The 12,110-nt window shown below is 47.7% G+C and overlaps 2 protein-coding genes across 2 annotated transcripts; one reads left to right on the plus strand and one right to left on the minus strand.

Moving 5' to 3' along the window:
• The first annotated feature begins 1,807 nt into the window (after nucleotides 1–1,807).
• PSMC3 (proteasome (prosome, macropain) 26S subunit, ATPase, 3) lies at nucleotides 1,808–5,446 on the plus strand. The gene is made up of 10 exons (XM_009075033.1): nucleotides 1,808–1,932; nucleotides 2,657–2,761; nucleotides 2,845–2,907; nucleotides 3,364–3,501; nucleotides 3,629–3,772; nucleotides 3,973–4,121; nucleotides 4,478–4,574; nucleotides 4,723–4,868; nucleotides 5,032–5,113; nucleotides 5,236–5,446. The coding sequence occupies exons 1-10, from the start codon at nucleotides 1,810–1,812 to the stop codon at nucleotides 5,344–5,346; spliced, it is 1,158 nt and encodes a 385-aa protein (XP_009073281.1). The 5' UTR covers nucleotides 1,808–1,809; the 3' UTR covers nucleotides 5,347–5,446.
• Nucleotides 5,447–6,987: 1,541 nt separating this feature from the next.
• Nucleotides 6,988–10,846, minus strand: LOC103802550 (transmembrane protein 178B-like; the record flags this gene model as incomplete). Its single annotated transcript, XM_009075034.1, has 3 exons — nucleotides 6,988–7,540; nucleotides 9,298–9,435; nucleotides 10,667–10,846. Coding segments are annotated over 3 exons (563 nt in total), but the record flags the coding sequence as incomplete, so codon positions are not given.
• Between the last annotated feature and the right edge of the window lie 1,264 nt (nucleotides 10,847–12,110).

The following is a 12,110-nucleotide window of genomic DNA, read 5'->3' on the forward strand; positions in this document are numbered from 1 at the left end:
GCAGGCTGAGGAACAGTAAGCCTCGAAGGTAGGGAAGAGACCCCGGGTGAGGAGGACCCGAGGAAGCCGAGGAGGCAGGTGTTGTACGCAGCCTTGGCGGCTTTAGCTAAGGGCAGCGGGTCCTCCCTGCCCCGGCACCGGGCAGGGAGCAGTCTGTGCCGTGGCCAGGTAGTGTCATCGGGTAACTCGGGTTGGAAGTGACTTGAGAACTAGGCCAAGCTCATGCCAGAGCAGGTCAGCTGTAACCCAGGTTGCTCAGGGCTTTACCAGTCGGATTGTGAAAGCCTCTAAAGACAGATTCTGCACCACTTCTCAGGGCATTCTGTGCCACTGCTTGGCAGGCTGCATGGGGATAAAGATTTGCTTTACAGGCCGAATCTCTCTTGTTTCAGTCTTTGTCTGTTGTCTCATCTGCCCACAGTGTACTCCTGTGAAGCCTCTGGTTCTGTCTTGTTACCTTCCCCAGCAGTTCTCTTCTCCAGGTGAACAATCCCACCTCCCTCAGCCACTCCTCACAGGGCCTGCGCTCTGCCCCCTGGCTATGCTGGAGATCCCACGCTGAACCCAGTCCAGTTTATCAATGTCTTTGCGGGGTGTGGGGACCAAAACTGGACCAAGTGCTCCAGACAGGAGTTAATAAGTGTTGGGTAAAGGGGACCGATCGCTTTTTTCCAAACGACACTCCTGCGAGACAGCGCAGGGTGCCGTTCGCCGCCCTTGGTGCCAGGGCACGTTGCTGCCGCGTGCAGTGCGTCGTCCACGCGGTGGCTCAGGTCCCCAGCCAGCCCGGCCTGTCGCTGCGCGGTGCACGTCCTGCTCTGCATTGTAAGGTTTCTGTGTTCCTCCAGACTCCCTGAGGCCCTGTGAGTGGCAGCCAACCCCCAGTTTGGTGTCACCTGCAAACACAGCGAGAATACACTCCCTCCTCTTGTCTTGTGCGTTCATGAGGATATTGAGTCAGTAGACCTGTCTCAAGACAGACCTGTTTTGCACAAAGAGGACTTACAACTGTAGTCTGAGTTTGTCTGCTGCTCAGTGTTAGCAATATTGAGAAAAAATACTTCACAGCCTCTACAGAGAAACTTCATCCTATGCTGCTTTAGGCTCCACAAGTAATTGTGACTTACTAACGTCCCTTCTTATTCTTTAAAGACTGTAAAGGTTTTTACAGTGCAGAAAACATTAAGGAGTAAAAGTAGCCTTATTTCATAGGAAGAGCATCATAACTGGGAAGTGTTTATCAGCACCTCCCTTTGTGCCATTTTCCTTGTCTCCTAGACTGTGTTTTATTAAATCAAGTGTACAGGTGTGTTGCATTTTAACATAAGAGATTCTGTATCTGCCCTGTGAACGAGTGTTGCAGCACTGCATTATGCACAGGCGTCAGGAGCTTTCAAAAGGTAGTTTCTTAGCGCAAGGTGGATTTCCCCATTAAACAGTCACACCAGTTCAGGTGTGAGCTGTTCTCCTGAAACCTCTTGGTGCTACAGACACTTCAGTGGGGATCACAAACTGTGTTTTCAAACTGTATGACGAATCAGGAAAGGGAAGAAAACACGTGCGGGCGTCAGCCAGACAGCCCTACGAAACACCTGCAGTGGGTGCGTTAGTCTTGGGTATAAATGCACTTACCAGTTCTGGTTCATTTTTCGGGATTTTCCTCTTACTTTAATTACCTGTTTTTATACCCAGTTTCCTCAGACTTATGTTTCTATACTGTTTACGGCTGAAAAAAATGAATGAATTTTATCTTGCTTTGGTCTTCTGATATTATTCGTATTTCTTTCATCTGTGTACCAATTCCAGATCATGAAGAGCGAAGTGCTGCGAGTGACCCATGAGCTTCAGGCTATGAAAGACAAGATCAAAGAGAACAGTGAGAAGATCAAAGTGAACAAGACCCTGCCATACCTTGTCTCCAATGTTATTGAGGTGAGAGTGGTGGGCTCTTCAGCAGTGCTGTGAGAAGTGTGTGCAGTATGTAGTGGCAGGGCAGGGGACTTGGTCAGTGACTCGAGGCACAGAGTGTTCTCAAACTGCCAATGCTGCCAGAGCCAGGATGTCCAGGCTTTTCTGTCAGGTTTGTCTGTGACCTGAAGTGCACATCACTTGCCCACGTCTCGTCCGGGTGGTTCCTTAGTGTGGCTCCCGTTCGCCGCTGCGTACCAGCGGTGAGAGGGTGGTACAGCCCCGCTCGGTGCAGCTTGGGCACGTGGAATTCAGTACTTGTTAACAGAGAATGAAAGGCAGTGGCTCTCTCGCTGCATCGCGTGCTTTTTGTAATTCAGCAATTTTGATGATGATGGGGAAAAAATGCTGATAGTTTTTTAGAAATGGGATTGGTTTGTTCTACTGTTTTAAAGCTTAATGAACTTTAGGCTTAATGTGAGCTGCTGTATGGGAGGGGAAATCAGTGCCATTAGCCACTGCATTGTTCTGAACTTTGTAGTGTCTTTCTATGCATTGCTGTGTGCTGCTTCATGAGGAAAGGGAGAGACTGATTTTTACAGGACGGCTTTAATGCTTTCAGGATTCCGCTGCTGATGGATGACAGAAAATTTTCTTGTCCCACAGCATGCAGTTTAGAAGCATTAATGCTGGGGTCATCCTGCTAGCCTAGTTACATTGTCATGGACTCGTTCACTCTGGTTTTCAGCTGCTGGATGTTGACCCTAATGACCAGGAGGAGGATGGAGCAAACATTGACCTGGACTCCCAGAGAAAGGGCAAGTGTGCTGTGATCAAGACCTCTACGCGTCAGGTAAGACCCAGCCAGGTGTGAGCAGTGATGAAAACGACCTTCTAGTACATCTGGGTTTGCTTACTTTGATTTCTTTTCTACAGACATATTTCCTGCCTGTTATTGGGTTGGTTGATGCTGAGAAGTTGAAGCCTGGAGACCTGGTGGTGAGTGATGCTGTTGTTATGGTTAGATATGATGGTGGCCAGAAAATCCATGTGTCTTGCCCTTTAGAAAATAGACAAATCTGTCCAGATTTCTGCAAGACCATTTCTGTACCAAAATGTTAATAGGTATTATGGGTTCAGTCGTATTTGTAGTGTAGAAAAGTAGTTTGGGGTGAGTGTTCATTATACATAAAATTAGGTGCTGAAAACTTAGAGGTCACCTAGTAAGTTGTGTAAGCCCTGTCTTCTGTGTTTAAGTAAATTGGACCACTCTCTTTTACAATGTGCTGGGTTAGCTGTGGCATTGTCCGTCGTGCCGAGCTGTGGTGATTTGATGAGTGCCAGTGTCAAAGCTGGTTATTCCTGCTCCTTGAGGTCCAGTAAATCATCTTGGATTGAGTGTTTATTAACTGCTATCTGAAAGGCCTGTTAAAAGCAAAGGACTTGTGTTTACAGGGGGTGAACAAAGACTCTTACTTGATCCTGGAGACTCTGCCTACCGAGTATGATTCGCGGGTGAAGGCCATGGAGGTGGATGAGAGGCCCACAGAGCAGTACAGTGACATCGGGGGGCTGGACAAACAAATCCAAGAGGTGACACATCATGTGTGGTTTCTGCTGTGACTGAGGACAACAGTCTTCGAAGTTCAAGTCAAAGGCAGGCAGCCTGGACCTGTGGAGAAGACTGGGTTTATGTATTCATGTTTTTGTTTCGCTGTAGCTTGTGGAGGCCATTGTCCTGCCAATGAACCATAAGGAGAAATTCGAAAATCTGGGTATACAGCCACCCAAAGGAGTCCTCATGTACGGGCCTCCAGGAACAGGGAAGACGCTGCTAGCTCGAGCATGTGCTGCCCAGACCAAGGTAAAAGCAACCTTTGAAAGCATATGCTGCTGTGAAATAGCACCTGAAAAACAATAAGAACACCTCCAAGGGGAGAGGGGTTATACATGCAAACTGGTGTTAAAAAGTCTGGGATTTTCTGTGTCAAGTAAGGGCTTCGCATAGTACTTGGAACTGAGCCTGTTGAGAAGTGAGGCACAGGACTCTCTCTGACTCCCCAGGCTACGTTCCTGAAGCTCGCGGGCCCACAGCTCGTGCAGATGTTCATTGGCGACGGAGCTAAGCTGGTACGCGACGCTTTCGCTCTCGCAAAGGAAAAAGCTCCTTCCATCATCTTTATTGACGAACTGGATGCCATTGGCACTAAAAGGTGAGGTGTAGACCATGATGTAAAGCTCTTAGGAGCTGCCTAGCAGTGCCCTTTGCCTGTACAAAACTGTTTTCTGATCACTGCAGCAGGCACAATGGAGATGTTCACCCTTATTTACTGCTTGGACCACATGAGCCCCATTCAGCTCTGAGGACTTAGTAAGACTTAGGTGCTGCTGACAGTTACTCTAGTTGCAGTCCTCATCGGGATAGGATCCCCTGTAGCCTCAAGGAGGAATTTGTAAGATCCTGACCAAGGAGTGTGAACTGCAGTCATTCTGTGTCTTGATGTGATGAAAAGCATAGGGACAGAGTAGTCAAGTTCCACTGATAGTTTTACTCTTGTTTCCTCCTCAGGTTTGACAGTGAGAAGGCTGGTGACCGGGAGGTACAGAGGACCATGCTGGAGCTGCTTAACCAGCTCGATGGTTTCCAGCCCAACACACAAGTCAAGGTTGGGACCTAGCAGGGAGGGCTGCTGGGGTCGAGGGCGCTCTAGCAGGGGATGGAAAACAATGTCCAGGGCAGAAGCTTGGTGGATCCCTGGGGAGAAGAGGCCTGTCCTCCAGGTGCCTCATACTGATGATCCTACTTCTGCGTAGGTGATTGCTGCAACCAACCGGGTTGATATCTTGGACCCAGCTTTGCTCCGCTCTGGACGACTGGATAGGAAGATTGAGTTCCCGATGCCTAATGAGGAGGCCAGAGCCAGAATCATGCAGATCCATTCACGCAAAATGAATGTCAGGTATGGCCTGTTGGGGCTGTGCTTGTCAGTCGTGATTGTACCTTGGGCTGAGAAGTGGTAGGCAGGCACTTGCTCACTGTTGGGTTGAGGAAACTCCCTACCTTTCTTTTACTGTTTGGTACATGTTCTCAGACTTTCTTCCCTGCTTTTCTGCTCATACCAGCCCTGACGTGAACTATGAGGAACTGGCTCGCTGCACAGACGATTTCAATGGAGCTCAGTGCAAGGCTGTGTGTGTCGAAGCGGTAAGTGTTCCTCTGCAGCAGCCAGCACTGCTGGGAGGGCAAGGCACAAGCTAGCATGGAGTAATTACTGGGAACTGATGTGGTGTGCACATTCCTTCTCTAAATACTGTCTTGTTGGGCAGGGGATGATTGCCCTCCGCCGTGGCGCTACAGAGCTCACCCATGAGGACTACATGGAAGGAATCCTGGAGGTTCAAGCAAAGAAAAAAGCCAATCTGCAGTACTATGCCTGATCTCTGCTCAGTCAAGGTTGTGGTCTTGGCAGAGGACAGAACTATATTGGACTGTATCACTTTCTGTCTGGAAAAAATAAAGCATTTTTTCCCCTTGAAACAAAATCTGTGATGTGTTGGGGCAGTCACCCGTGCTCTGTAGTTCTACATGTGTAAGGGAGGTGGAAAGCCCTGTCTGTGGAGCCTGTCATGCTGCCCTTGGACTCTCCTCTTGCTGAAACTGGATTAAACCTGCTCTGCTGCTGCTGGGTGAGGACCAGCAGGTTATACTGCAGGAAGTGTACCTGGGCATTGATGAACTGCAGCTCAGACAGCATTCCAAATTTTCGCCTGTGCAGCCAGTGAACAGACTATACAGCTTTGCTAGAGTGGAACTTTTGAACTAACACTTATTTTGCAAGGGAGAAGTGAACACACATCACACATGATGTTTTAACTTTGTCAGTTGAACTTACCTCTAGAAGCTTTAACACCCTTGCTGGTGTATGTGTGAGCTGTCTGGTGAATGTCTGTTGCTTAGTCATAAAGAATTCAAGGTCTCATCCACTGAGCAAGTCTTTCAGTACTTTTAATGCCAGTTGAGAATTACAACTTCCATTTAAAAATTACACTTCTCATAAATACACTGACTTTAGCACTAAGTATCTTACATGCCACTGTATTGTATTTTAAATACAATGTAAACATCTCCAAATGCTGGCCATCTCATCTTTACCTGTGCAGTTTTTGGACGCTTGGGAGAGGGGCAGGGATGTGAGGGAGGGAAAAAGAACAGATGAATGAAAGAAAAATGCACCCCAGAGTACTTTGGCTGATGTTCCTGAGTTAGCCCTAGTACTTGCACTGGTACCAAGGTCCTTAGTGCCCATTTTGGAGACAGAAAGAGAGAGAAAGAGAGCTTGTTCCATGCGTGTTCTTGACACGCTATGCTCAGGGGACATTGGTGATTAGGGAGTGGGGAGTGGAGAAGTGAGCAGAAGCCACACGTTCCTGAGGAAAATACACTGTGGTTCCTTTGGACATTAATATTAGATGGGGCTGTACATCTGCTATTTTAGCAGTACTGTTATTTGAGCTCAGGGAGAATTACTCATCTCCTTTCACAGAACAGGAGCTGCACCCACAGGTTAGTTTGGGGGTGAAACTCAAACTATGACATATTTTGAGAGACACACCCTGGTCTCTGGTTACAAGCTGCACATTGCATACATCTCCCCATTAAAACAAGGGTATGTTAAGTTAGCCAAATGGGTAACCTTACCTGTGTAAGAAGCTGAGAAAAACGTTCCCAGAGCCAGTAAGTTTACTTGGCGTCTTGCTGCTCAGTTACAGCCATCTCCTTTTGGAAACAGCTTTGGGAGTGAGCAAATAGCTGATACCCCACAGCATGGAATAGCACAGGTTGCTGATTTAAATGAATTAATACTAAGAATGGGCTAGTTCTTTGGCCTAAACCTCAGCTTAGATCAAGGTTCTTTTGGGAAAGGATGGCCTGAGCCAATACGAGACATGCCTGTTGCAAAAGTGTTCAAGCCAACTTCACTTAGCTCCTTGCCCTAATCTGGGCCTGAATTACACAGACCTGCAGCAATAGAGTTGGTGCGTAAACATCCCTTACAACTGGACAATAACAGGACCATGGAGGTACAGTTCAAAAAACAGCACAAAAAAGACACAGCCTTGGACTTAATCCCTTATAAACAGAAGAAAAGCAAATTGAAAGAACTGTCCCCCTTAAACCGTCAATGCTCAAATTGCCAACAAGTCAAACCTGGAGCTCCTTGCAATGTCTGTGTCTGCGACTGGAGGCTGTAGTAGCATCCCATGGGCTGGTATGTCAACAGCTATGGCACTGCTCTCCACGTGCTGACACGCCACCTCTCCCCGATGTTAACCCACAGCTCCGCCCAGGCTGCGCTTTTCAGAGTCTCTCCTCACTCCCTCCGGGGTCACACGGCGCCATTTTCTTGTCTGGGTTTTTGTACGGACGCCCGGGACGTGTTGAGTGACGGGGCCAAGGTGCAGAGGAACCCAGCCAGCAGGGTGAGGCCCAGGCCTCCCCAGGCACAGAACATGGACCAGCCATAGCCATGACTGATGTCCTCTGGCAGCCCATAGACGTAGCGAGGGTAGCGCGAGAGCTCAAAATTGATCCCGGCTACACATGTGCAGAGTGAGATGATACAGCACGTACCTGCAGGAGAAAAGCAAGAGGGTTCTACACTGCCCTCGGGTTAATCGTGCTCTGTTTTTTCCCCCCTAGGTATTTTCAAAGTCATGAATCTTCAAAAGTAAGAACTATGCTTGTTTTTTTTTCTGCAGGCCTACCAGTCACTCTTTTTATAAGGCAGAGAAAAAAAGAAAGGCAAAATACATATAGGACTGTAAGATACCTGGCTTCACAAATAACCAGTGCTGCCCTAGCTCCTTCTGTTGCAGCTTTGCACTCAGTCATGTATAGTTCATCAGTTCTCCAGTGACTAATGTCTTGACATCCAGACAGTATTTGGGCAGTTTCTCCTATGGAAGGTAAATAGCTGAATCCCAGGGCTGCAAAGTACAGCACTGCTTGGTTTCTGCAAGGAACACCCAGAATTCTGCCAGCAGTACCCTAGCCCCATAGAGAATGGCCAGGTTTTTGCCATCTGCTGCACATTCACTAAACACCTATACAGAGAAGAAACATAATGCAAGGCACTCTAGTATGTCTAATATACAGTAGCACACTAGACTCAAGGTCTTGGTGATCCTTTTATTCTCTCCAGCTATGAATAAATACTAATGACAGCTCTTACTGCTGACAGCATTCCCATCACAGTACATGCAGAAGCACCTGAAGGGGACACAGTCTACCTGTTCCACTTGTAATACTTTACTCACTCACTGCTGTGCAATAAAAAAATTACAACGTTCCCAAAGGAAACTGCAGTAAAGCAGCACATGAGATGATCAAGGACAGCATGAGCCTAACTTCCAGCCTTTCCAGCATCACACCATGTGGGCAGGGTGGTTTTCTGTGCAGCTCCCCCCAAAACACCCCTTAAGAAGGCTTGTTTACAGCAAGGGAAGATTTCCCACACACCCCACCCCAAAAGTGGCAGCAAAGCAGAGTCATACCTACTTGCTTAGGTGACAGAATTGCTGTTGACCACAAAGTTCCTTGCTTGCAGCCATTAGAGGTGCTGACGCTGGGCCTCTACGCTAGCAGCTCTGGCTTTTAAGTAGAGCCTCATTTGTCATACTTGAAAGTTGCGTATTTCCTGCTTGCAAAATAAGTGTCCCCATCCTTGGAGCATCTCTGTAGCTCACCCTTTTGGTGCATTTGTGGTTGCTACTATGCCCCTTTCAAATACAGGTGAAATGCTGACCATTTTGGAGCAGAACAATCAAAGTTCAGAGAAACCTTTGGCTATGCAGAAAGTTTGCTCCCAGCCAGGACAAACAGATGTAACACCCCTGGCAAGCACTGAGCTCACGTCCTTACCACTGGGCCAATGTTCTCCCAGGCTTGGCTGGATTTGGACTTCATCATTATCCAAAGATGTGAGCATCTTTGAGCATCAGAAAGCTGCTCTACATTAACTTTTCTGTTTGTTAATATTCACTGGGGCAAACTGAGCTGAGCTGTCTGACAGGAGCCACAGGCTCCACACGTGGAGCAGGCAAGAGGACTGTGCTCACTGTGCACGTGGTCCCTGTGGCTACACACCAGCTCTCCAGAGTGGAAGGCTTACATGCATATGGCAGGGTGTACTCAGAGATCTGCAGTCCCCGTGCGAGCACAGGTCCTGCCCAGTGCTGGCAGTGGCAGTTCTGCACTGTGCTGATGGCTTGCTGCACTAAGTAACTGCCTCGTGTGCTTGCTGTGGGCTGATTTTACTTTTAAGAGCACCTCCCCAGCCAGCAATACTGAAAGTGGTGACTTCAGGAGCAGAAGTGAGAGACTCTCACCTCCCATTAGGAAGAGCAGTCCAGCCACGTACTGCATGAGCTCCTGCTGTTTACAGCAGCCCAGCACACCAATGATCCACCCAAACAGGATGATGGAGACTGCCATGCCAATGAAGCCAGCTGTCATCCTCCGCAAATCTGAAGAAAGAGAGAGAAGAAAAGCAAGAAGACATCAAGACGATGGCACCTAGACAGGACAGTTGGGGAGAGTCCAGGGAGATGTAGATTTACTGGTTCTAAAGTTTGTACATCACCCATGGGCTCCTTCTCCTGTAGATTCCCTCAGGCAAACAGTTTGCCCATTACACTCAAACTAAGGGAATCCAACTAACTTGGCTCCATTCTGCTGGGCACTGTGCAACTACAGAGCATTTCTGTCCTGATCAGGAGAAGTACCAGCCAAATAGCCCCCAGTATGAGACAGAAGAGGCACTTCATGAATTCAGCAGTATGTTAGTGCTACAAGGGCATTTTGCCTCTTTTTTTGGTGTAGTGTCTTTCTTTGGCATGGAGTTTGTTGGGTCTGCTGAAAACAGAAACAAAAGAAGTGAGAGGGGACACTGAAGAGAACTAAAGGATTAGTGCATGGAAGGCACATAGTATGAACTGGAAAGAGAAATAGTGGAAGGACAGAAGCAACAGCAGATCAATACAGTAGGATGGGAACAACTCCAGCAGCAAGCTCAAAAAAAAAATAAAAAAAAAGCTTGGGTATCAGTGATATGAACAACATTTTGCCATCCATAGTAAAATTGCTGTTCTTGTTTCCTCCTAGTTCAGTCTCTAGTTGGATTTCCTTGGCACTGACTCTCACATGACAGGGTCGAGGCTGAATTATGTGAGGCAACAGAACAGGACAACAAGCATAGAATAAAGCATGAGCACAAAAAAATTATTTTATCATTCACAGGCTACAGGTCACTTATCTGTGTGGGAAGGACTTGGGCATGAGGCAGCTTGTGGGCCAGGTGCTGGTTAACAGGAGGTGGCAAAGACATACTGGGCTGTTGCCTAAAAGAGCTGGTCACCAGGGAATTGCACTAGGTCACTGGTGAGCACAATGAAAAATGCAACAAGATCTATACAGTGACGCTTTGCTGTAAGCCAGCTAGGAAGTCTGTCCCCAGATCCAGAACATGATGACACTTTGCAACACACTACACATGTGCCTGTGTTCCTGAATTCACTGCTTTAGGCCCCTCCAAATCTCAGGTCCCCTTTCAGTGACACTGTCAGCTGCCTGTACTTCCTCACTGATAAATGTCTACTAGAGCCCAGAAATAGCTTGATGATTCAGAGCCCTCACCTGGCATCGCAGTAAGGCATTAAGTATTCCCAAGAGTCCTGTACACAGCTTTGGGTTACTTACGGAGCGCGTGCCACTCATCCTGCCGGATGGTGTTTGTGATATTGACGGGTAAGTTGCGAGGCAGAGAGCTGGAGGTGTAGTGGTACTTCACAGCAGTGCAGCGCTGAATAACTCCTGCACGAGAGAGAGCAGTGTGAAACAGGACGAAACCCCTGTGCCTTGCACTTGCTACTGAGCTGGCTGGTCCGGCAGAGCTCACACAGAGGGAGCCTTAGCTCAGTAATGAAACACATGTAACTAAACAAGGGACGTTTATGTCCCAGGCTTTGGGATTAGGAGAGGAGGAAACCTTGTTAAAAACAAACACCGGCAAAGAGGGAGCTGCTGATCCAGACAGGCTCCAGGAAGGAACAACTGAAGGTAAACAATAGTAAGAGTCACCTAAATCGGCTCTAGAACATTCCTGGTACAATCTCTTTGGGATGGCTGAGGACCACAAGAATGTGGCTAAGTACCACCAGGGCAGCTTTGTCTCTAAGAAAAGACCATTCATTCATTTCCATTTTGAATGAACGCTGGGAAGAGAACTGCATGGGAGAACAATCTAAATTCACTCCAATAGTCATTGACTCTTTGCTTTGCTTTCAGTGAATAATAGTACCCAGGTAGGTTTGTTTCCACTACAGCTTAAAGAAAAATGTACCCCAGCTGTAAACCTACAGTCCAGCTCTTCTGGAAAGGGATTTTAGTTTAGAAAATGGAGGGAGAAAAAACGTGGATGGTGGATGGAAGAGAATGGCCAGAAAGCCAAACAGTACAAAAATTTCCCCTTAAACATTGGCTACAGGATCATTACTGCTATTTGAATGTTGGGGCAGAAGAACCATTCAAAAACAATCCGTTGGCCAGTGAGCTAATTAAACTGGTGAACAATCAATCCCTAGCAAGGAGCTGCAGACTCAGGGATCAGCTTTGCCAAAGAGAAGGGAAAACGTCAGAGAAGAAATGGGCTTTGTGCAGCTCCCACAGCAATGAGAAGCATAATTTTGTTCTCTAACAATGTTCACTGGGACTGTACTGACCTGGTTTCTGCACAGACCTGCAAAGAGGAAGCCCCCATGTCACAAAGTTAGGAGCTGCATACAAGAGGTCCAGCCAGCTCCAGCCATCAGGTCAGGAGGGAAAGGGTTCTGAATTTCCCCCCACCCTCAGCTGTGCTGCCCACCAGCCCTTCCCCTGCTACGGCTCCCACAGGGGGCTGCCCTGCAGTAGTGCTCCCTCTCTGCACTTATCTCAGGACAAGTCTGTAAAGCCTCCTGAGCAAATGATCAGTAAGACAACCCAGTGACAGAGGCTGTCAGCTGATCTGCAAAGGCTGCAGATACCTGAGTTAAGAACTTAAGCCATACACAGGTCATCAGCAGTATCTGATTTCACATGAAACTGCTGACTGTATTCAATCAACCTGATTTACACATGTTGTTGGGAAATATGTATACAGTAC

This window comes from Acanthisitta chloris, unplaced genomic scaffold (genome assembly GCF_000695815.1).
Source record: "Acanthisitta chloris isolate BGI_N310 unplaced genomic scaffold, ASM69581v1 Scaffold31875, whole genome shotgun sequence".
Classification (NCBI taxonomy): Eukaryota; Metazoa; Chordata; class Aves; order Passeriformes; family Acanthisittidae; genus Acanthisitta; species Acanthisitta chloris.

What these genes read in the sequence shown, in the direction of transcription:
- PSMC3 (XM_009075033.1), top strand. Translation starts at nt 1,810, where the DNA reads ATGAAGAGCGAAGTGCTGCGAGTGACCCATGAGCTTCAGGCTATGAAA. An exon ending in TGAAGCCTGGAGACCTGGTG is followed by an intron (nt 2,908 to 3,363) that starts GTGAGTGATGCT and finishes TTGTGTTTACAG; the next exon opens with GGGGTGAACAAAGACTCTTA. An exon ending in AGCCCAACACACAAGTCAAG is followed by an intron (nt 4,575 to 4,722) that starts GTTGGGACCTAG and finishes ACTTCTGCGTAG; the next exon opens with GTGATTGCTGCAACCAACCG.